General features: G+C 38.1%; 1 protein-coding gene across 2 annotated transcripts; it reads left to right on the forward strand.

Moving 5' to 3' along the window:
* The first annotated feature begins 240 nt into the window (after nucleotides 1-240).
* On the forward strand, nucleotides 241-22,204 carry LOC120078307 (protein PALE CRESS, chloroplastic). Of its 2 annotated transcripts, XM_039032542.1 has the most exons (7): nucleotides 241-398; nucleotides 485-552; nucleotides 11,086-11,280; nucleotides 18,649-18,735; nucleotides 18,833-18,883; nucleotides 21,287-21,466; nucleotides 21,599-22,204. In XM_039032542.1, the coding sequence occupies exons 1-7, from the start codon at nucleotides 281-283 to the stop codon at nucleotides 21,842-21,844; spliced, it is 945 nt and encodes a 314-aa protein (XP_038888470.1). In that variant the 5' UTR covers nucleotides 241-280; the 3' UTR covers nucleotides 21,845-22,204. The 2 variants fall into 2 exon arrangements, with proteins under 2 accessions (XP_038888470.1, XP_038888471.1); XM_039032543.1 differs by lacking the exon at nucleotides 485-552 and having other exon boundaries at nucleotides 266-434.
* The last annotated feature ends 1,753 nt before the right edge of the window (nucleotides 22,205-23,957 follow it).

The following is a 23,957-nucleotide window of genomic DNA, read 5'->3' on the forward strand; positions in this document are numbered from 1 at the left end:
TCCGTAAAGCGATATATTATGATGTTAAAGATGGAAAGTCGGCATAAAGTACTTTTATGAAGGAAGTGGGTCCCATTGCAAATTCAAACATAATAGAATTGAGCACCCTCTAGACCTCAACCAATTTACAAGATTTGATTACATATGAGAAGGTGGGCCACGATTAATTACCATGAACATGTAAAAAAATAAAAACAATCGGATGGGGCCCACTAATCAAATGGCGATTGATTTACCCCGTGGCCTTATTTTCCGGCTCGCTCGTTGTTTGGGAACTAAAATGGAGGCACAGGTGCTTTGCCTGAGATTCTCACCAGTTCCACCATTGCTCTCTACTTCCTCAATCTTACCAAAGCTTTGGACTTCTCGTTTTTTGAAGCACTATTCATCTGGTCCTGGTTAGCCCTCTTACAGCTTCTTCAATGACTCTTCAGGTACAGATTTTCATCGTAACTTCTCATTTTGGTGACGGTTTGATGGTCAGTTTTACGGAGGAGCTTAAGCAAGGAAGAGCCGCTTATTGATGGGCTTCCTAAAGAGTATTACGATGATGTATGAGGATATTTGAATTTAGCTACCCCCTAATTTACTTTTTTGCTTGGTTGAATTTGTACTTCGTTATCTGTTTGTTCTTGCTTGCAATTTGTGTCTGTTATTTGGTATTTTCTATTTTCTGGTACTGGGGCAAAAGCACAAACTCTTACAGGGTTGACAATGATCGATTTTCCTTGTGACACATACCTATTGTCTAGACCCTACTGATGAACCACTTTCGAACATAAATAAAAGACAATCGCTATACTTGGCGATTTTAGGGGAAATTTTCTGTTCTACCAAATTTTTTGTTTTGTTAAAATGCCACTCCTTAAGTTTGTGACCATGAGAACGATGAAGAGCAATGGAGCAGGGAGAATGAGAGGGAGAGACAGCGTAGTTGCAGTATAGGAAAACGAGTTTAAAGGTTATTTTACAAAGCTGACAGATGCAAATTATGTTTGATCTCATTAATTTTGAGGGTGAGTAGATTTCATCAGGGTAGTTGAAACAGTGTGATAACCATTGGAGGGAATCAACACGTTTTCCTTAATTAACTGATCATCAGAAAGGAAATATGTTGTTCAAAGAATTGTAGTTAGCATTTTGGTTAAAAGGAAGTGATTAATATGTATTTCTAATCATTTCACACTATTCTCTGACAGAAATTTGTTAATTAAACACTAATACCAAAGTATAATATGTGCTGCCATGGACGACCTAGAAGAAAAGATGCCTCTTCGACTGAGAAATGGATGAATTGGACATCCATACTTTGTCGCTGGAAAATATTAGGCTGGGTGAGAATAATGATGTATTTGTTGTGGAAGCTCCAAAACTCTGGCATTTTTTCAGTCAAAATCAGCATCATTAGCCCTCTATGAAGAGAGAAGAATTTTGGCCCTGGACTTTTGCAACTTGATCTGAGAAGAATTATGTCCTGAAAAGGTTAAAATTTTCCTGTGTACAGCAGCTCTTAGTAGCATCAGTACCGTTGATGAAGTTCAAAGAGCGAATCCTTATTCAACTTTTTTTTTGATAGGAAACGAGAAGACATTCAAAAAAAGGGAAAAGAGGAAAACAGCCTAAGGGCAAGGGGTAGAGGGAACCCCTCCCCAAGGAACTAACAAAGGAGAGTCTTCCAATTGTTAAAAATCATCGAAAGACTGTAATTACAAAAGAATTTCGTGTGATTTGTGCACCACCAAGAGGCTGTAAGTTGAACAAAAGCCCAAAAAGAGTCAAAAGAAACTAACTTATCTTAAAAAATTCTACTATTCCTCTCTTTCCATATGCACCATAAGAGGGATCTCAAGGCACAATTCTACAAAACTTTTCCCTTCCCGCTGAAAGGCACCACTACCAATTCCTTCAAGGAGCCAGTCATCAACTTTGTTAGGGAGGCAACTCATCATCCCAAAAATGCTAAACAAGAGAGACCACCCATCGTAAACAAAATCACAGTGCATGAATAAATGATCCAAAGTTTCCTCATTTTTGAAGCACATACAACAGATAGAAGGAGAAAGAGAGCTGTTTTTTAGCTTCCTTTGCAGGAAGTCATGGGTGTTTAAACTCCTATACGCCAGAGACCAAAAGAAAAACTTAACTTTCTAGGGAATTTGATAGGAAACTGATCTTTTAAAACGTATTTATTGATTAAGTGTGATGGCACGATCGTATAACGTAACAGCTAAACGATGGACTTGTACTTTATTAAACGATGAGTGTCAATCAACAACTACAAGATCGCTTACTCTTGCTACGCGATCGCTTACAAATACTAAATGATCGTTTACATTCACTACACGATCACTTACAAACTCAACATGATCGCTTATCAACACTACACGATCGCTTACTAACACTACGCGATCGCTTACACACACTATGTGATTGCTTACCGCAACTACACAATCACTGAGGCACTTCTACACGATCGCTTAGTAGATGAGGTAGGTGAAGAGAGGCATTCCCCGACTGTTTCTACACGATAGGCTAACCCGAACTCCCACCCTCGAGAGCTCACTACCCTCACTCCAGATATTCAATCTTCAATGCCTTCTCTTTCCGTTTCTTTCTTCTTTTAAACCCCAACTTCTCCCAACAAAATTGAAAGTAGTTTAGCTGTGGTCCCTAACCTCCTTAACCGACTCAACCGCCAATTTTCCCATATTTCCTCTATTCTTCCTTCTTTGATATTGCAGTATAATTGGAGGCCTATCAGAATTCTCAACTTCCTAACTTTCTAGGGAATTTTCAACTTCCAAACAAGACTAAGGGGGTCGAGACTGAAGGGGACGACTTAGCCAGATGAAGGAAGGTAGTCTTCGTAGTAAACTTCCCGAGGCATCAATCTTCCACTTGGGGCTATCACACCTCCCTTGCGGCATCCAAGAGTGAAGGACCTACAGAAGGTACGTTGGCTCACTCACTTTCTATCGAAAAAGCTTCTCCTCAGGCGCAAATCCCATGATTAGTTAGCTAAGCACCAACAATCAACCACTCTAGCCTCCTTTTTGGAGGAGATGGAATAGATGTTAGGAAACCTCAGAGCAAGAGGTTGGGGGTCACACCAGTCTTCCCAAAAGCAAATGGATTTACCGTTACCCATCACGAACTTTGTGAAATTAATAAACGTTTCTTTATGTTTTAAAATTCCGGCCCAGATTGTATGATTTTCCTCTTCTTAGGTTGCTTAGTAAACCACCCTCAAGCATCCAAGCCATAGATCGCACCGATAACACGTCTCCAAAGGGCGTTCTCTTCGTGATAGAATCTCCACAACAATTTCAAAGGAGGGTGGTATTTTTCTGTCTAAACGAGCCAATTCCAAGCCCACCAAAAATCGTAGGAAGCGTGGCCAACCTCCATTTGACAAGGTGGGAGGTCGGATTGCAGGCGCCACCATTCCAAATGACGTTTCTCATAAGCTTCTCCAAATTATTGATAGTACCAACTGACGCCTGCAATAAAGAGAGGAAATAGCAAGGGAGACTCTTAGGGACCGACTGAGCAAGGGCCAACCTTCCACCTTTAGAGTGGGAGATCCCTTTCCATTTATCAATCTTCATTTAAAATTTTTCCTCTAGGCTCTTCCACTCCTCTTGCACCCTAAGATTTCCACCGATAGGGAAGCCCAAGTACACGAAATGGAGAGTTTCCAATACAACCCAACCTCAAAGCAATAGCCTCCAAATCCCCTCTATCTAGATTAATACCAATAATGGCAATTTTGGAGGATTTAAAGTAAGACCAGAGCCAAGGAGGAAGAGATTAATCACAACCCGCCATTTCATAAGATTATTTTCTTTCCACGAACAAAAGAGGAGGGTGTCGTCAACATATTGAAGGTGGGTCAGGTCTAAAGGCATATCACCAAAGGAGAAACCAGTGATAATCTTTCTTTCATTACAATAATGGACGAGCCTATTAAGGGCATCCCCAACAATCATGAAGAGAAACGAGGCAAGGGGGTCTCCTTGGCGTAATCCCCTCTTGGCGAGGACCTTACCCCTGGGTCTTCCATCGACAATAATAGAAAAATTGGTATAGGATAGGCAGCCCCAAATCCACTTTCTCCACCGTCTCCCAAACCTTTTGAGCTTCAGGACCGTATCAAGGAACCTCCAATTTACTTTGTTATAAGCCTTTTCCAAGTTCAACTTCAAAAGAGTCTCTCTCTTCCCATAGGACTGCCATTCCTGAATGGATTCAGAGGCAATCAAAATAGCATCACGGATTTGGCGCCCCTCAACAAGGGTAACCTGAGACTCATACACGGTGGAAGGGAAAATTCTTTCCAATCTGTTAGCAAGCAACTTGGAGATGATCTTGTACAGGGAAGTGACTAAACTGATAGGTCTGAAATCACACAGCCTCGAGGCCTTCTTGTTTTTGGAAATAAGACAAATATAAGACTCGTTGCACCTCTTGTTGCTAATAGCATTCTTAAAAAACTCTTGGAACACCCCAGTTATTGTTAAAAGATTCTGAAGTTATTGAATTGCAGCAGCTTATTCAAAGCTTGGATGGAAAGAAGGTAGAAGCTTGTGATGATTCTCGCATTTGGGCATTGGATTCTTTAGGAAGATATTCAGTAGAATTGTTGTCAAAATTCTTGGCTGCTTCGGAGTCCATCAATAAAGAATTATATAAAGGCTTGTGGAAGACTAGCAGCCAAAAAAGAATTAATATTCTTATTTGGGTGATGATCTTTGGAACGTTAAATTGCTCTTCCGTTCTTCAAAGGAAGATGCCATTACATTGTTTATCTCCATCAATTTGCCCTCTTTGTCAAGCTGCAAGTGAAGATCTTCAGCATTTATTTTTTAATTGTAGATTCTCCTCAGCATGTTGGCAGAAATTATTTGATATTTTTCAGATTTATTGGGTGTTCAGTGGCTGTTTCAAGGAGAATGTTGTCCAGATTTTGGGAGGTCCTAAGTTGAAGACTCAAGCTTACTTTACTTTGGGTAAATGCAGCGAAGGTAATGCTTGCTGAAATTTGGTTTGAAAGGAACTAACGAGTCTTTCATTAAAAATCCTGGTGTAACACCAGTAGTTGAATTCAAGAATGTAAGTTTTATTATTTCAAAATGAAGGACTCAGCCCAATTTTATAGTTACAAGCTGACCTAAATTCTACCGGTTAGTAACAGAAATTTAAAAGACAAACTGAGAACAACTTACTAAATGATTACATCAAATCCTTAGAGTGGATTAGCCGATTTGAAGTTGCAAAGCTTAATGCATCTACTTGGTGCTCTGTTTTCAAGCCATTTTCAAGCTTTTCGGTGCAAAACATCTGTTTAAATTGGAGAGCTTTCATCTTCCTACATTAGAGTCTTCTTTTTATCTTATCTTATTTGGTTCATGCTTTCAGCTTGTACTTTAGTATGTATCTTCTTAAGTTGAGAATTGTCTCTTTAAATTACTTCAATATTGGGATATGATGCAGACGCTAAAGATGTGTCAGCCTAGTTGAGATATCCGGGTGTGCTTGTTGATCCCCTCGTCTTCTAGTTTGTATAAACTATTATGTCTTTTTGTACTTTGAATTAGCCTCTTTTCATTATATCAATGATATATTTTTTGTTTCCTTAAAAATAAGGGTGGGGGGGGGGGGGTTAAGGAAAAGAATATAAAGAAACACCCAAATTAAATTATCCTTCAAGATGCTCCAAGATTTTTTATGAAACTCGCTTGTCATTCCGTTAGGACCAAGGGACTTGAGATTTCCCATTCAAACACTGCATCTTTGACCTTTTTCTCTTCGAACGGAGCTTCAAGAGAAGAGGACTCTTGGAGACTTAGAGACTTTCAATCAGGGCCTTCAAAAGTGAACGGTTGGGAAGTCTTAGATCCGTAAAGCTTAGAGTAAAACTCTAGAATTTCACCCACAATTTCCTCTTTGTTAAGAAGGATTCTATCGTCTTTACTTTCAAGGGCCGAAATAGTATTCTTGCTTTTCCTCGAAGAGACCCATCTATGAAAAAATTAAGAATTTTCCTCACCATCTCGAACCATTGGTTTGTGCTTTTTGGGCCACATCCTCTATTCTTTGATGATGGTCTCTTGAAGAGCCATCTTACAATGCTCTCTTTCATTAGCCTGGTTGATAGAGAGGGCCCTCGAGTCTTCTATCAAGTCCCAAGAAATGATCTTATCCAGCAAGGCTTTGTTGGGAGAAAAGACATTCCCAAAGGTTTCCTTATTCTAGCTTGTTAGAATGAATTTCAACCCCTTTAGTTTCTCCATGAAAGCAAAGATTGGCCACCCATTGACTTTAATATTTGCCCACTAGCCTTCTAGATTCTTAATGAAGAGATGATGCTCCAACCAAACATTCTTGAATCTAAAGGAAGTAGAACCCCATGAGTGTGCACTTCGGAAGTTACTCTAGGAAGTCGGTTTGCCTTAACCTCTTTGTAATAGTCAACCCAAGACTTGGAAAGAAGGAAGTGATCAATCTTGGAAGCTGGCGGTATAATTCCTGTCCTAGACCAAGAGAAGGAACCATTTTGAAGAGGAATATCGACAAGATCCAACTCCTCAATAATGCTATTAAATATATTCATGCTTCTAGTTGTGGGACCCTCTGAGCTTTTCTCAGCCATCCATCTAGCAACATTAAAGTCCCCACCAATGCATCACCAACCACTAAAGCGCCCGTACAAACCCGACAGCTCATGCCAAAAAGTGTCTTTATTTTTATGAGAAGAGGGGTCGTTCACACCCGTGATCCAACCGTAATAATCGACATTAGTTCTACAAAAGATGGAGAGAGAGAGAATTGACTTTGAATTGAATCAATCATAGTGATATTTTCTTCCTTCCACATAATCACAATTCCACCAGTAGAGCCATTAGTGTCAAGGGCCACCCAACCAATGTGACGATTGTTCCACACGGACTTTATCAGCTCCCTATTGGGCTTACTAAGTTTAGACTCTTGAATAATCACAACGTCTGGATTGTACTTCACCAAAATATCCTTCACCAGCACTCTTTTGGGTCGAGCGTTAAGACCCCTGACATTCTAGGAAAGAACTAACATGGAGAACCAGTGTGGCCCTTTGAGCTACCCCCCCTCGATTGATTGGCCGGATACATAAATTGTGCTCTAAAAGAGCCTCCACAACATCTTTGCTAAGAGGGAATGGCTTTTGAGATGAGACGACCGATCGAAGCTCAGTTTCACTCTCAATTTCGGTTGAGATTCCACATTGATCCATAATAAGGGGAGGGGGATCGATCACCACTAAATGATTCTCCTCCAAATCGTCTCCTGACTCAATTTCGGTATGAAACACATTCTGGAAGTCCGAAGGGATATCCGAGGAGGTTTCATCTAAGGGTGTAAAGTGGTTATCAGAGGTTAGCTCCCTGGGCTCAAGATAGAGGCATCAGATATGTGTACAAGGTCTGCTTCGTCTAGGGCACACTTCGTCATTTTGGGAGAAGAGGTGCCTACATCCGTCAAACAGATCGTCCCTTGTTTAAACAAAAAATATGCACTTGGTTTTTCTCAGTGAATTTAATTCCTTTAACCCTTTGGGCTTTTGAGGTTGGTCTGTTATCCATCTCGACTCCATCATGTTGATTCGACTCTGGAATTATAATTCCTTTTTGACTTGGCCCATTAGGAGATCCATCACGAGGCCTAAGACCTCATCCTGAAGAGTCGCCTTCCCTTTATCTTTCTTTTCCGTGGCCAGTGAGACGAGGCCCAGTTTCCCACTAATCACTTTCGGCACCATATTTGAAAGAGCCACATTGTCACACGACCCCTGCTCTTTTAGGAGGAATTTAGGCATTTCAGTAATGATTACCTCACCATACAATTTTTCAGCATAGGAGAAGTCACATCAATCGACAGGCAAGTGTCAAATCTTTCCACGCACCACACATCAATGGAGTTCAGGTCCAACACATCAGGACCTCTGTAGAACTTGTCTGCTTGCTCCGATGAGAAAGAACCGTGGATTCCAGTAACTTTGTTGATAAGGAGGTTGGCGTCTTGGTAGGTCATCACCTGTACAAGGAATTTTTCAGACCCGTTAACTAGATTGAATTTGGTCGGAATAAAGCCACAATAATTTTCTTTCACTTTAATAGCCACTTCCAAACAATCAATGAGGCTTGAGGCTCTGATACCATGTAGAAATTAGAGGAATAGACATATTAGTCTCCTCTTTTTCTTATTCAATATGTGTAGATTAGGTCTTCTTATATAGGAGAAAGACCTTTTACAAATATGGAAAAAATAAAGATAATAAAGGAAAAAGATAGAATAAAGACAACAAAGGAAAAAAAATTATTCATATACAAATATAGAAATTCCAACAATATTACACCTGCATCAACCTTCTCCTTTATGAAATGCTTGTCAACTTCAATATGCTTTGTCTTATCATGTAAAACTGTATTATGAGTTATAGCAATGGCAGTCTTGTTATCACAATAAACTTGTGTAGGTACTCCTGGCTACTACATTTTGTTTTTTACTAAGCCGTGTAACTAAATTTCCCCCAACAAACGAAAGGTGATGGATTTGAGAAAGGTGATGGAAGGGCAGTAGAGAGGGGGAAGAAACTGATGGATAGTTCGTCTAGGTTGGCCAGATTGGGGCAAGAGGAAGAAGTGAATTTTGTGCTAGGAACAAGGATTTTTTTTTTTTTGGGAAATGAGATAGAAAGTTTATGTGGAGAGTGTTTTAAGTTGGCCAGGTCTGGTAAAAAAGAGGGTGTGGTCGATTTAGAAATGAGTGGGAGGTATTGGGTCGATGGGTCGGTCAAGTTTGGGGGAGGTGGATCGGGTGGGGCTGGGAGACCAACAAAATGGGCGGGGTAACATTTTGTGAAGAAGTAATGGGTAAATCTCTTGATGTGGTCAAGAGTGGGCCTAGATGAAATGGGTTTTGAGAAGGGTCAAGCATGGCCCCAAGTGCAGTGGACTTTGGGGGATATTTAGGTGGTCCTGTAGGGGGATTTGTGGGTGGGCCTATTGGTGAGGATAGAGGGTGGGTGTGGGAAGGATGGGGGGAAGACGGTAGCTCAGGAGAAAAGTAAGCGTTAGGTGCCTGTGACGCAGACCTATCAGAGGCTGAAGGATATGGTCCAAGGACTCCTCTTTGCAAGTTCTCAGAGGTATTGGGGAGGTCACAAACAATTGGTACATTGCCAGCCGGTGGGTGGGTGCCATGGATTCCGGCGAAAAGACCCAAGAAATGGTGCTGCAAAAGAAGGCTTTGATTTGAACCGTAATTGGTGAGGACGAGGGGGAAGGGATCCCCACTTCGGCAGGAATGAAGCCGACAACAGTTCTAGTCTTGAGGGTGTTTTTTTGGCCACTTCGGCAAAACCCTGCATGCATCACCAATGAATTTGAAGGTATGATCATCCTGTTGGTTTAGTGGTAAATTTCTTATTCGAATCCAACCGCCATAGCACGGAACAACTAGTCTATCATTTGCTTCCCTGCTATTCCAAGGGGAGAGTTTTAGAGAGAAAGGGCCCACTTTGTACCAACCTTAAAGGCTCCAAGGGTCAGAGCTTGTTCCTCACTTTCGCAACGGAGGAGGGGCACGGTCGGCTTGAAAAGGGTTTACAACACAAAAGTCACAAACATGTATCTTCAATGCACGCATAATGTTATACCAGTCATCATGGAAACAGGCTTTTCACAATAATGGCTGTATAAAAATGGATTGTGGCATGGGCATTATCCGTCTTTGGTTTAGGTGTTTGTGACGTGCTACACTTTGGCACTACGGTGTTTTGGCCATTTTTGTAAGAAGGGTGGGCCATAGGGGGTTTTCTGGTAGATGGGGCATTAATGGTTGGCGGAAGCGAGCCATTCTTTCCTTTGTTGGAGAAGGATAGCAATAAAGAATAAAAAGCTTTCCAGCCTCTTCTTTCTTCACCAATAGGAATAAGGATCAACAAGGACCCCCTTGTTGTCAAGTCATGCAAGCTCCACCAGTGTACCCCTTCTGTTTAGGGTTTTTTCAATCCATATGGTTTGATCATCAACATGGAGCTCTTTAAAGATTTTTTGGTTCAAAGGTGTGTTCAGCAGAGAGGAGATCTTTGTGATCCAATCTAGAGTGGACCAGTGGGGGGAGAGGAAGAAGGCAAGATCTTTTGTGGTTTTGGTCAAGCGAAAGTGAGAGGCATGGTGTCTAACGTCGGATTCTATGGAGAAGACTTTCCAGTCGATGGTCATGGATGAAGGGAGCATTATGGTGAGAGGAAGCTGTTGAAGTGGTTAGATGAGACTTGGCCACCGGCGGAGGAGGGTTGTAAGGAGGAGAGATAGCAGAGAGTAAAACGTACCCATCTTTTGCAACTCTTCTTCAGCCTCTTGCAAATGTCTCTGGCTTCTAGATCCTCTTCTCCAAAATCTTGAATTCCTGCAAAAAGATCTTAGACCACCAATCATGCTCCATCTACCACCCTAAAAGGGTAAGTTCTCATTTGGAAATCCTCCTTGAGAAGATTAGCAGTTTAGATATACTGCAAAGGAGAATTTCTTCATCCGTGCTCTCTCCAAATTGGTGCTTTTTATGAAAATTGCAAATGAATTCTAGATCCTTTTAATTCACTATGGCCAAGCTTCTAAATTTTGGAACATATTGTTTTCCTCTTTTGGGTTGTCTTATACTTTTGATCTCACAGTGGCCAGCGATGTCTTATTTCCTTAGACAAGGCAAAAATTCTTTGGCTCCACGTTATTGGAAATTTTCTCTGGTGTACATGGATAGAAATAAATCACATTTTCTTAGAAAAAGATAAGAGATTTTTTAATCTTTTGTGGACATCATCCTTTTTGTTTCATTTTCTCAGAGTAGGCTTAGCAAAGCTTTACATACTGGCTAATTAGAAGGCCTTCTTGTAGCCTCATTTAGCTGGGTTGGCTTTCCTCCCCTTTTCTATTTTTCGTCAATGGAATAACATGTTTGTGTTGTTTTTTTGTTTCGTTTCGTTTCTTAAAGTTAAAATATAAAGGAAAAAGGTTAAAAATCATATATTAACCTGTTCTACATTAGGAATGGCAAGCCCGGCAAAGAGAGAAGACAAAGGAGTTACATCGAAGGCGTCAAGAGGAAGATGAAGAAGAGGACAGAAAGGTAGAAGAATATCGTGAAATTGGGATGCGTCTGAAAGGATTTCCAGAAGAAGATGTCAGAAAAGCTCGAAAACTGGTTTCAAGCTTTATTAGAGCTGCTGAAGAAGTTGAAGAGGTAATCAACGATTAGCAGTAGATTTTATGCTGCTTTTAATCATTAACTTGATAACTTGATCTTTCAAAAAACAAGGTGTTATCTTCAATTCAGCATGAAGTTTTCTTGTTCTTTCTTATGGACAATCTTTTGTGGCAATGCCCTAAAAGGTGCTCTTCAGCAAACGCAAACCATGATTTCCCCTATTATATTATTATTTTTTTTATAAGAAACAAGAGTATGCAGTCAGCAACAAAGCAAAGAAGACAGCCTAAGGGCTGGGGGATGAGATAGCCCCCACCCAAGAGAAGCTACTTATAAACAACCTTCCAGTCCAGATGTGTACCCTCAGGATGGATCCATGGCTGCGGAGATCTCCCCTCAAAGATGTATACCCTCGACTTTGTACACTCTCCAAATAATAACTATCCATCACATGATCTATGGGACTCGAGACAGGGTTAGTCTTTATGCTTTAGGAGAAACCTTAAGGATGACGAATTTGAGGAATGGATGGAACTTATGGATTGCCTCAATGGGTTCCATATCAATTCAACCAAGGACAAACGGTTTTGGCAGCTGGCCACTAAAGTTACATTCTCCTCTAAATCCCTATCTTTGGACTTGGGATCTAAACCAACCTCCTACAGATCCTTTTCACGAGTCTATTTGGGAGGATTCTTACCCCAAAAAGGTCAAATTCTTCCTCTGGGAAATTAGCCATAATGCCATCAACACTTGTGATAGGGTTCAAAGGAAATATCCACACATGGTTCAATCTCCACATTGCTGCATCATCTGCAAATCTGAATCTGACTCTCCTAGCCACCTCTTCATCAACTGTCACTTTGCTGACAGGTTTTGGAAGGAGATTTTCTCCTCTTTTGGATGGCACACTGCTCTGCCAAATGACATCATCAATCTTCTCTCTTACACACTCAACAGATCCCCTTTTCTAACGAGAAGTGGATGCACCTAATTCGTGTTTTCTTATAGATTACATGGAAGGAGAGAAACAATCGCGTCTTCAACGATCAGGGTTGCACTTTTGATAATCATTTTGAGCTCATTATTTTTCATGCCATGACTTGGTGCAAATCTACATCTTTCTATAGCTCTTACAATCATTCATCTCTTTTGACCAATTGGAGAAATCTTTTGTAACTCCTTTGGTCTGGATTCCGATCCCTTTTTGTCCAATATTCATACATCAATGAAATTTGCTTCTTATCAAAAAAAAAAAAAAAAAGAAAAAACACTTTCCAGTCCAAAAGAGTCATGTGTAAAGGGGAATTACAAAAGAATTTTCTATAGCTATGGCACCACCAAGAAGCATTAAGCTGTGCAAAATCCCCCCCCCCCCCAAAAAAAAAAAAAAATCAAAGGACCTAGACTTATCTTCAAAGTTTCTTCCATTTTGTTTCTACTAAAAACTCCACAGAAGAGCGTTCAAGGAAAACTACTATAATGTTCCAGCCTTGTTCTTAAAATTCCATCCCCTCAAGCCTCAATGAATGGAATTATCTAGGGTTGATTCCTTATTGATCAAATCTCTTTGGAGCTCCTCTTTCATTGGTTGGACAGTGTTGGATGTCATTGATTCATCAGGGGTTATTCTTATTCTTTGGAGCGAACCTGACTTTTCTATCCATGAGGTTATCCAGGGACTTTTTTCTGTGTCTATTCACGTTTTTCTGGTAGATTGGGCTTCTCTTTCTGGCTCACGGCAGTCTATGGTCCTTTTGATAATTTCTTTGGTTCTGAATATTGGCAAGAACAGTATGTGTGCCTTTAATCAGTGGATCTCCGACTATCAATTGTGTGATATTCCTCTGGGAAAAAGGTTGTTTTACTTGGTCCAGTTCTAGCCCTACTTGGTACCTATCTTTGTTGGATCATTTCCTTCTTATAGAAAATTGTTTACGTAAATTGGATTTAGTTACACTTAAACGCCTTGATCACATCTGACCACTTCCCCTTGACCCTCTTCTCTGGTAGCATTGACTGGGGTCCTTGGTCTTTCTGTTTTGAAAACTTTTGGCTTCAGGTTCCTTCTTTTTGTGCTTTAGTGGAAGATTGGTGGATCCATTACCCTATTATTGATTGTCCTGGTCACAGATTGCTAATGACATTGCAAGGTTTGAAATCTTTTATTCTAATTGGAGCAATACTCAATATCTTGAGGCTTCCAAATTACCTTCTCTTGTGACACATCTATCTTAATTGGATGATTTGTCCATGAGGAATAAATCAATGGCCGTTGTTTACTTCGTGATCAGATTGAAAGTGACTGTACAAGAACATATTCATTGGCAGTAACGCACATAAGCATATGTGGTTTTTTTAGGGTGATGAAAATACCTAATTTTTCCATCTAATAGTTGCTGTCCATCGCTGCAAGACTTGATAGTTGAAGTCCTTTCCAAGAACGGTACTAACCTGTTGACAGCGTAGGAAATTGAGGTTGAATTTCTGGCATTCTATTTGACATTATTCACCAAGCATGGCAACGCTTTCTTCCAACCAACCTAAAGTGGAGTCCTATTAATTCTACCCAAGCTAGTAATCTTGGACGCTTCTTTATTGAGGATGAGGTTGTTTTGGCTGTCTCCTCTCTTGGTACTAGCAAATCCCTTGATCCCCCAATGGTTTCACCGCTGAGTTTTGTAAGTTTTTCTGGTCAATGATTAAATTTGACATTATGTTTTTGATACAAGACTTCTTTACCTACAAAGTTATTAATGTTAAGTTGAATGAGACTTATATTTATCTTATACCAAAGAAGGTTGACTCTCAATCTGTATCGGGATTTTCGGCCGATTAGAAGATTGTTGCTCGGGTTCTTTCGAATCCGCCTAAGGAAGTTCTTCCTCATACTATTGCTGCTAATTAGCTTGCTTTTGTGGCTAATAAACAAATTCTTGATGCCTCCTTAATGGCTAATGAGCTCGTTGATGATTGGTCTTTTCTAATTAGGCGAGGGTGGTCCTAAAGTTTGATTTGGGAAAGGCTTTCGATATGGTTGATTAGGACTTTCTTGACTCTGTGGTTCAGGTAGAAGGTTTTGGTACACTGGGGTGAACTTGGATCAAAGGTTGCATCTCTAGCCTCGATTACTTCATCATTATTAATGGTCATCCACGTGGGAGATCATTCCAACCCGTGGTATCAGAAAGTGAGATCATTCCAACCTGTGGTATCGAATGTCCCTTTGGGGACATCTGATAAAATTGGAACGCAATGAGATCCTCTTCCCCTTTCCTATTTATTTTAATTGTTGACTGTCTAAGTTGTCCTCTTTACTCTTCTTACTTGTGGCTAAGCATGACTTTTCCGATTGTCTTTGGCCTTATTCTATCGCTCGGGGCTCCTTAAAAGATCCTTGGAGGTTTATTTGTCAGTATATTGTGTTGGTTGCTAATCATATTCAACGTCGTCTTGGTGATGGATCTACTACTTCTTTCTGGAATGACTCATGGATTAGCTGTGGTGTTCTTTCCTCTATTTATCCTTGGGTTTTCCAACTTGCTCTTCACCAAGAGGTTATTGTGGCTAATGTGTGGATTCCACCTACAATGCTTGATTACATTTATGTTGTACTCTTACTGTTATAGTTCTAATATTAGGGATTTTTTATTATTGTAAATATCTTTGTTATATTTTCCTTTTATGGCTTTTTCTACACTTTCCTTCTTTAGTCACTTTTGTACACTTGTATACATACATATCTTTAGTGAATGGAATAAAGTATTCTGATTCTCTCAAACCTAAGAGTTTAACATGGTATCAAAGCATCAAGTTTATTAGGGTTTTGTCTCATTGAAATCTAGCCGCCACAACCATATTCGTTCCGATCGACGGAGGCAGACTCATCGCCATTAGGGTTTTAGTATAGTTTTTCTGTCAGCACCGTCACAGCTCATCGTCGGCCGCTTTCCACCGTTCTTGGTTTGCCGTCGTGGGTCTTTTACTTGTCCATGATTTGCCTTGTCGTTCGTGTTTTGTCTGTGGTTCATGGAGCTTTGCAACCAGATCGCACCACCTCAAGTTGTCGTTTTTAGATCTGCCGTTTGACTTGCAGTTGTGCGTCCACTGTGGGTCTCTGCTATGCCCGACCCTTGCTCCAGTTCACACGCACCACGATCCGAAGCTCACGCCCATGATCCGTCACCGTTGACCAGTTTCGTTGTTCGCTTCCTCTCAGATCAGGCTGTCATTGCCGCTGCACATACTTCTAGACTCACCTCTGCAGAACTTCTCCGTCCAGACCAGCACCGCCTAGTTCATCTGACTCTATTTCAGCTCCCACGGATCTATTCCAGATTCATTCACCCATCTGTGTTGACGTAAAGCAGCATTCGTGAAGGTTGTGAAGTTTCAAAGCGTGAAAATTGTGAAATTACAGATCTGTTTTGGTTTGTATTTTGGTTAAATTTGTTTCAACTGGTCTGGTTCATTTTCAGCTTTGTTGGGTTCAGTCAGACCGGTTTGGCAAGACCAATTTCGGTTCAGTCAGCCAGCGGAATGAGGGTCCTTATCTCACGCCCATAACCTTACTAAGTGGGAGATTTCTGAATGAGGATCCTTATCTCTCAACATTTGTCTTCTATCAAACTGTGCTCCTCTTTTGATTCATGGATTTGGTCCATTGACCCCTCGGTTTTTACAGTTAAATTCCTTGTGGCAGACCATTAATGACAGAAAATTTAATTGTCTAGACACATCCCCAAATTCACTTCCTCCAGCACTCTGCAGAACACTTAAAACTTTATCGTAAGCCTTCTTATAATCTAGTTTCAAGATAAATTCCTTTTCTTTATGAGCTTTCAAGTCCCCCACATCTTCAGAAGCCACAAGGATGGCATCACAATTTTTTCTTCCTTCCACAAAAAATTGCTTGGCTATTAGCAATGGAATCTGACAGCAGTTGTCTAAGGTTTTCAGGAAGGACTTTGACAATGGCAATGATGGCAGTGAGGCTAATTGGATGAAAGTCCCCAACTCTGTTTACCTTCAACTTCTTTGGAACCAGATAAATGGAAGTCTCACTTGTTCTCTTGTTTACGACCCCTTTAGAAAAAAAATCTTGGAACACCAAGTCTGCTTTAACAATGATGTGAGAGTTGAGACTTTAAAAAACTTACTGGTCATGCCATCCGACCATGGAGATTGTGAATTGCAAGGATCATTACTGCATTTCTTATTTCAGACTCCAAAGGAGCTTTCAACCTATCTTTTAACGCCTTAGGAAAGAGACATGAATGAACTGAGGTCACTTCCGAATGAGAGGGATCCTGAGGACATGAAAGTATAGTTAAGAAATGCTTAAAAGAACTGTAAGTTACTACCTATACTAACAAGGTGCACCTTCCTTTTTGGTGGCTCAATCATAGGAACTCTAAAGTTAAGCTTGCTTGGCATGGAGCAATTCTATGTTGGGTGACCTCCTGGAAATTTTCCTAGGAAGCATGTGAGTAAGGATAAAACATGCTGAAAGGACCCGTGTTGGTTTGTAGAGACAACTTTTACCCTTAGAAGCCTTCAAGACAAACAACAATGATGTAGCTGGGTCACAGGGGATGTAGGAAAATGTCGGGACCATCAGGTGTCGAATCTTGCACTTGGGGCGTTATAGATGGTATCATAGATGAACCTCTCCCAGTAAGATGTGGTTTGGGGACAAACTAGGTGGAAGTTGGTAGATATATATCACCCCTAGTTTAGGAGGGGGATATGAATGAACCAGGTCACATCCGAATGAGAAGGATCTTGAGGACATGAAAGTATAGTTAAGAAAGGCTTAAAAGAATTGAAAGTCACTACCTATACTAACAAGGTGCACCTTTCTTTTCGATATCTCAATTATAGAAACTCCAAAATTAAGCGTGCTTAGCTTGGAACAATCCTATGTTGGGTGACCTGGAAATTTTTCTAGGAAATATGTGAGTGAAAATAAAGTATGCTGAAAGGACCCGTGTTGGTTTGAAAGGACAACTTTCACTATTAGAAGCCTTCAAAACAAGCAAGGATGATGTAGCCAGATCGTAGGGATGCAGGGGAATGTCGGGGCCATCAGGTGCCAAATCTGGATTATAAATCATGGTCTGAATCCTAGGCCTAGGACATTACACTATCCTTCCAAAAACATGGATAAGAGAGATCAATTTAAACCATCCACCGCAAATCACTGCTCCACCCTCTGTTTGTACAAATTGTTAAAAAAAAACCAACACTCCTTTCTGATGTAAGCGTCATTTCCTCCTAAATTCTCCAAGGAGGAACTTTGCAACAACCAGCATTGATAGAAAGAAGAATTCTCATCCCCCTCCTTTAGCTTTCAACTCCTGTCTCTGGTCATACAGATCCATCTCCATCATTCTAGCTTTCAACTCCTGTTTTTACACTGTTTTGTCTTCCAAAAAAAAGACCCATCTCCCCTCATCTAACACCTCTAGTTTCCTCTATTTTATTTATTTATTTTCCAATTTCCCAAAAGTATCTCTGTTTTAGTCTTCTTATTTAAAAAACAAAGTATCTCTGTTCTAGTCAATCAGATTAGCTTTCATATCCCAAATCTTCATCATGCAATAAAAATCCGACGAGCCTTCAGGAGCAAGCTCCTTCCACTGGCCTTCCACCACCTCTAGTTTCCTCTGTTTTATTTATTTATTTTCCATTTTTCCAAAAGTATCTCTGTTTTAGTCTTATTAAAAAAAAAGTATCTCTGTTCTAGTCAATCAGATTAGCTTTCATATCCCAAATCTTTATCATGCAATAAAAACCCAACGACCCTTCAGGAGCAAGCTCCTTCCATCGTCTTCCACCTTGCCATGAAAATTTGGGTGATCAGCAAACATATTCTCAAACCGAAAAAGGCAGAGAGACAAGGGAGGGGAGAGAGTGAGAGAGAGCTCCTTTTTTATTTTTTATTTTTTATTTTTTAATTTATAGCAACTAAGAGAAAAAGAAATTTATGATTTCTCAATTAAACAATTAGAGTTCACTCCTATAGCTTGCACGGTGACTTGGCTATGGTTTGAGAAATGATGGATATTGAGGGTCATTTATTGGTATATTCTTCTTGGGTATGGTTACAGTGTTCTACTCATGGGTAGTATTCATGGTGAATTTTCTTTGAATATTTCTAATTTCATATCAACTTTCACATAAAGCTCTGACAAAAGGAAAAATACTTGGATGTAGCACGGCTATATGCTCACCAATTGCCTAATCAAAAACTGCCATGTGGCAAGAAATTTTGACTTTTTCAAAACAGTTTGATTATTATTTTCTTGTCATGTGATAAATGAAGGGGGCTACAGGGTGGCTGCCCATTGCAAAAGTGGCTTAGCAACTTACTGATACTATAGTTCATCTATTTGAATGCAGAAAATTGAGGAAGCTGCTGAGAAAGGGGAACTAACAGAGCTTGTTCTATTGGTCATATGGAATCGGCTTGATTTAGCACGTCATGATGTATGTTTTTCTTCAAATTCCTTTAATTTTAATTTACTTGTTTAGTTTGGAGGGAGCCTAGTTCAATGTGCTTACTTATAACTGGCTCTTTTTTCAGGATGAAAAGGATGCAATTAGAAGTCTTGATCTGCTATATCGAAGGGTTGAGGTATGAACATTTTTTAAACTGTTTTAGACATTCCATGTTTGTTAAACACTCATTCAAATCCTCCTCCGTCACACTCAGTAGATGGAAGTTATGCAAATATAGGTCAAGGAAAATGTTCAAAACTTATCCCAGTTTATTTATTTTATTTTATTAAAGGAAACAGAATTTTTCACTGAAATGATGTATATAAAAATAAGATGACAAACCCTTCTATAACAAAGCATAAGATGTATACAGTGGACTAAAACAATCCAAATCAAAGCAGAGGAATCGAAACTGAAACGATCTCACAACTAATAAACCAAGGAAGAGATCTTCCAAAAGGTCCGACCAAACAGAGGGAAGAGATTAATCTTCAAAGCCTTGAAGAGATCTTCCAAAAAAACAAAAACTCTGCAAGGTAATCTAAAACTGTAAGAGATCAAAACAACGAAGGATAAGCTTCTAAAATGTCCAACCAAACTGAAAACCATTGATCTCAATCGAGCTATCAATCACCCACTGAAAATGAGAAGGTGAAGGTCTTCAAAGTACCCATGTAAAGCAATCTCAAAGGAGGAGACAAGCATAGAGAAGAAAACTTCCTATGCAGAGTTAAAAGCAAAACTTGTAGGCTTCAAAAGATGCTTCAAACCGAAAGACTTCTAAAAAATTGAAGAAGAAAATGACTTAAAATCAGACCCCAAAACCTCAATTAAATCTTAATTTGTGGTGACACTGCTACTTCTTAATCTTAATCTTCATACTAGCCTTGCTATTTCAGTGCTACATCCAATTCCTCCCTGCACACCAAATTGGCAAATACATTCCTCCACATTGATCTTCACCTTTGGCCCAAAACTCAAAGATCGACCAATTTGAAAGTACTTATATTTCCTTGTTTCCTATTGACTTTATACATCAAGAGGGCTTTATTCAGGCTTTCATAATCGCTATCAAACTCCATTGATGCTATCAAATCCGGTGTCAGTTGTGTCTCCCAAACTTGGCCTTTTCAGGGATCGCCATCTTCCCCATGGTAAGACCAATCTTTTGTCTTATCCTCATGGGTTTAGGCATAGAGTCGTGCAATAGTAACCAAGACCTCTTGCATCCATCACGTTCTGTGCCTGAAGCCACCAATAGGTTTTGTTGTGTTCAGTTGCTGCCCAGTCTTTCTGTTTAAGTTTTGATGTAATTAAGTTTACCGTAATCTATAAGCTTAAACTTTTGAGTCTAGTGGTGATTGAACACACATTTTGAAGCCCATAAATGAGGGAGAGAGTGAAAATATTTATATAATTAAATATACTGCAACCATAAGCTTAAGCTTTTGGGTTCAGTGATGATTTAACCCAAAATTTCAAGTCCAAAATCATAGAAGAGTAGAATTGGTTATAATTAAATTTATCATAATTCATAAGCTTAAGCTTTTGAGTTCACTGGTGATTTAACACTCAATCTCTGCCAAACAAACTCTTTCCATTCGTTATTCCAGGAAGAAAAAGAGTATTTTAGCAAGAACTCGAAGTATGTAGAGATAGATGTGCAGTAGGCATAAAATGTCCTCTCATCTCTATGATTGTTTTCGAAGTATGTAGGGGTAGAAGACCAGGAGCAGGCATTAAATGTCCTTTCTTCGCTATTTTTAGCCTACCCAGTACCTTACAACAGTCATTGGTGTTGAAGCACCAGAAGCATTGTAAGTCACTTAGAAATTTCCCTGCTTTTGGTCCACTTCCATTCCTTGTGTAAGTTCAATTCTGCTTCAAGGGGCCAGCATCAAGAGCTGCTATTTAACTGACAGTATATGTTGGATTTAAGCATGCTCCGGAAGACCGTTTTACAAAAATAAAATAGAATAAAATGAAATAAAATAAATTAAAAATCCACACACACACACATATATATACTGAAATTCAAGTAGTTCTCTTTTTAAACCAACAGTCTAGTTAATAATCTCATAAAAAATTTAGTTAGTTTCTCCATATTTCGTTTATTTTCAGTTGCTTTACAACAAATGAACAATTTAGTTGGTTTATTCTCATAAAAAGTTAGTTTCTCCATATTTCGTTAATTCCAAAATGCGTTTTTACTCTATTTTGTTGGTTGCTGTACCATAAAAGAAACCTTAATGAAATGAGAGAATCGTTACTTTTAAAGATTCATAATTCATTAAATGGAAATGTATGCCATAGCTTCAACTTGACTAGATTTTAAAATTTTAAAAGCATAATAACCAGAAGAACCGGTCAAACTCAAATGATTTTAACATTAGACCATGGCACATACTGTTTAGTACTGAAGTTCAATGTAGCTCTTTCTAGTCATAACGTTTGCACCAACTTTTTCCCTTCAACTTACCTTCAGAAAAGCCAGAATCTGGATTCTCCTAATAATTCAAGTTATTCCTTCACATTTTAGACTGAAATTCTCAAACGAGAGGCTACTCCTGCCATGAGACTCCTCAATGAACTTCTGAATATGTATGATGGTTTTGACGATGAAGGATGGTTAAAGAACTGCAGAAAACGCATGGTCGATACCTTTCCGCGGGAGGATCCATTTAGCATTCTCGTTCCAGCTGGATTCGACATCGATAAGGTATAATTTGTGCAAATATGATAGCTCAATTGGTTTGTAATGCAGATGTTGATGGAAAAAGTAAAGGAATGTCTAAACTTAGTCTATAATGTGGCTAATTCGGCTTTTGTCCTATGTTCTTTTCATGATTAGCATCAAGGACCGTTACGGCCATCTCTTGAAGTTGAAGCTGATAATACGTTGTTGAGAGTAGACTTCGTCAGAGAGGTTGATGAGTTGCTACAAGAAGTTGGAGCAGATCAGAGTGAAGTGCAAAATGGAAATGCAGATGGTTTTGATGCGGAATCTGTGGCAAGTAGGTTGAAACAACAGGAGAAACAACGTACAATAAGGTTGGTAGAAGCGCTGCTAGATTTGGCTATGAATCTGAAGTGGTAGAGTAGCAATGAGAATGAAATGGGCTGGGCGTAGATCTTAGTGGAAAAGAGAATTGTAAGATTTTTCTCTCTTTAGTATAATGATGGTTGATGGGTTGGATGGGCTGAGAATCAAATCTCTCACCTCTAGTAAAGAAGAGGTCATGTCAATCATTGAGTTAAAAGCTCACGTTACACTGAAGGAGAAAATTGAACTATAGACTTTTGGATTTAAAACAATAACGGGTATGCTACATGCTTGCATAGGTAAGTAATCCTAAAATAACCTTAATTTGTAGGGAAATTGTAGCGTATGACAGATTTTGGGGTTTAATTTTGAAAAATGATAAAACCGAAAGATAATAAAATTTATGATAGCTCACATGCACATGACCGTGAATTTCAAATCCTTGTTTTACCCTTATTTAGTTCGTAGCTTTTATTATTGATGAAACTACAAATACATAATAAGTGGAGAATCACAAACAATGGTAGGATTCTAATTATTGATGTCTTAGTACTTCACTTTCCCTCTAATCAATTCATTTGAAAAACTAATAATAACTTGATTTTCTTCAAGTAATTAACATTTCAATACATATATTATTATTATTCAGATTTTGTTTAACCACTTTTCGAATTAATCTCACTTGAATTAAATATCTAAATTTTTCTATCAAATTTATCTTTTAAATATTCATATATTATCAAATTTTAAATTTATTCAAATGTTTGAATTGTTTTTCATTATTTTATATATGTTGTCATTAAATTAATCAAATATTTTTCCATTTTAAAGTTTAAATGGTTTTGCATATGTTATTAGGTTCGTATTTCATATTTTGTTACTAATTTAGCTAACATTTTGATAATACTTAACTTGCCTTTAGTTGGTTCGTATGTTCAGAATATTAAATACAGTGCAAGTGGAGAATTTTATTAATAATCAAGAAATATATTTAGTGTAAGTGGAGAGTTTGATTAATAATCGAGAAATAAAATCAATGTAAATGAAGAGCTTGATTAATAATTAAATTAATCATATTATAATTCAATAAATCCAATTTCAAATTTGAAAATGATAACTACCTTATGAATTGATTTTTAATATTCAAATCAGATTTTGATAACTACCTTATGAATTGATTTAAAACAAACCAATATCTTCTTTATTTTCTCTCATTAATTGATTCAAATTAATCTGTTTTTATTTGATTTAACAACTTTTAAAAAATATTTAGAATTAATCAATCTTTAATTTGTTTATCACCATTTTGATTTTAATTTAAAATATGTTTTTAGATTTTACATTACTTTTTACTTTTTTTTTTTTTTTTATTATGTTAAATTCGAAATAAATTTTGTATCCTGATTAGGCTTTTAATTAATATTTTATACATATTATCATCTAATAAATTGTAAATTTCATTTAAATTTTATCATTTTTTATTTTTTTTAACCACCTTTTATTCATTATCTTCTTATTAATTATTATACCATTAATTTGTCTTTTAGTATTCACTTTTGCAATCTTGTTGTTTTTTTATATACCTCTACAACGAGTTAGACTTTTTTCATAGGTTTTGTGGTTAATGAAGTTATAAATACAATGTAATTGTTGAAGCTTAAATGAAAATGAAATTATGAATAATTGTAAATAAACGATCTTCCTTTTTTATTTTTCTCTATCAAATTATATCTGGATTTATATTTTATTATCAAATTAGATTTTATCTAATTGTTTATCGAATTAATCACAATAAACAAAAACTTCCTAATTTTTCTCTCCAATTTATATTTGAATTTATCTTTTATTATCGAAATTGATTTTATTCAACTAACTTTTGATTTGTTTAAATGTATGTTACAAATTCAATTATATCTAAATATTTTTTTTCCTTATTTTATACATATTGTTATCAAATTAATTTGAATTTTTTCCTTCATATTTTCTGTGTTTTCTAATTTTCATATAGAAACATGTAAAAATGTCTTGTTGTACTTAAAAAGAAATATATAAATGAAAATTAAACTTTAAATGTTTAAACATGTGCTTGTATATATAAATCTATATATTTTGTTTAGTATATTATCATCATCATTGTTATTAAAATAAGATAACAAAAAAAACCCTA

This window comes from Benincasa hispida, chromosome 5 (genome assembly GCF_009727055.1).
Source record: "Benincasa hispida cultivar B227 chromosome 5, ASM972705v1, whole genome shotgun sequence".
Taxonomy (NCBI): Eukaryota; Viridiplantae; Streptophyta; class Magnoliopsida; order Cucurbitales; family Cucurbitaceae; genus Benincasa; species Benincasa hispida.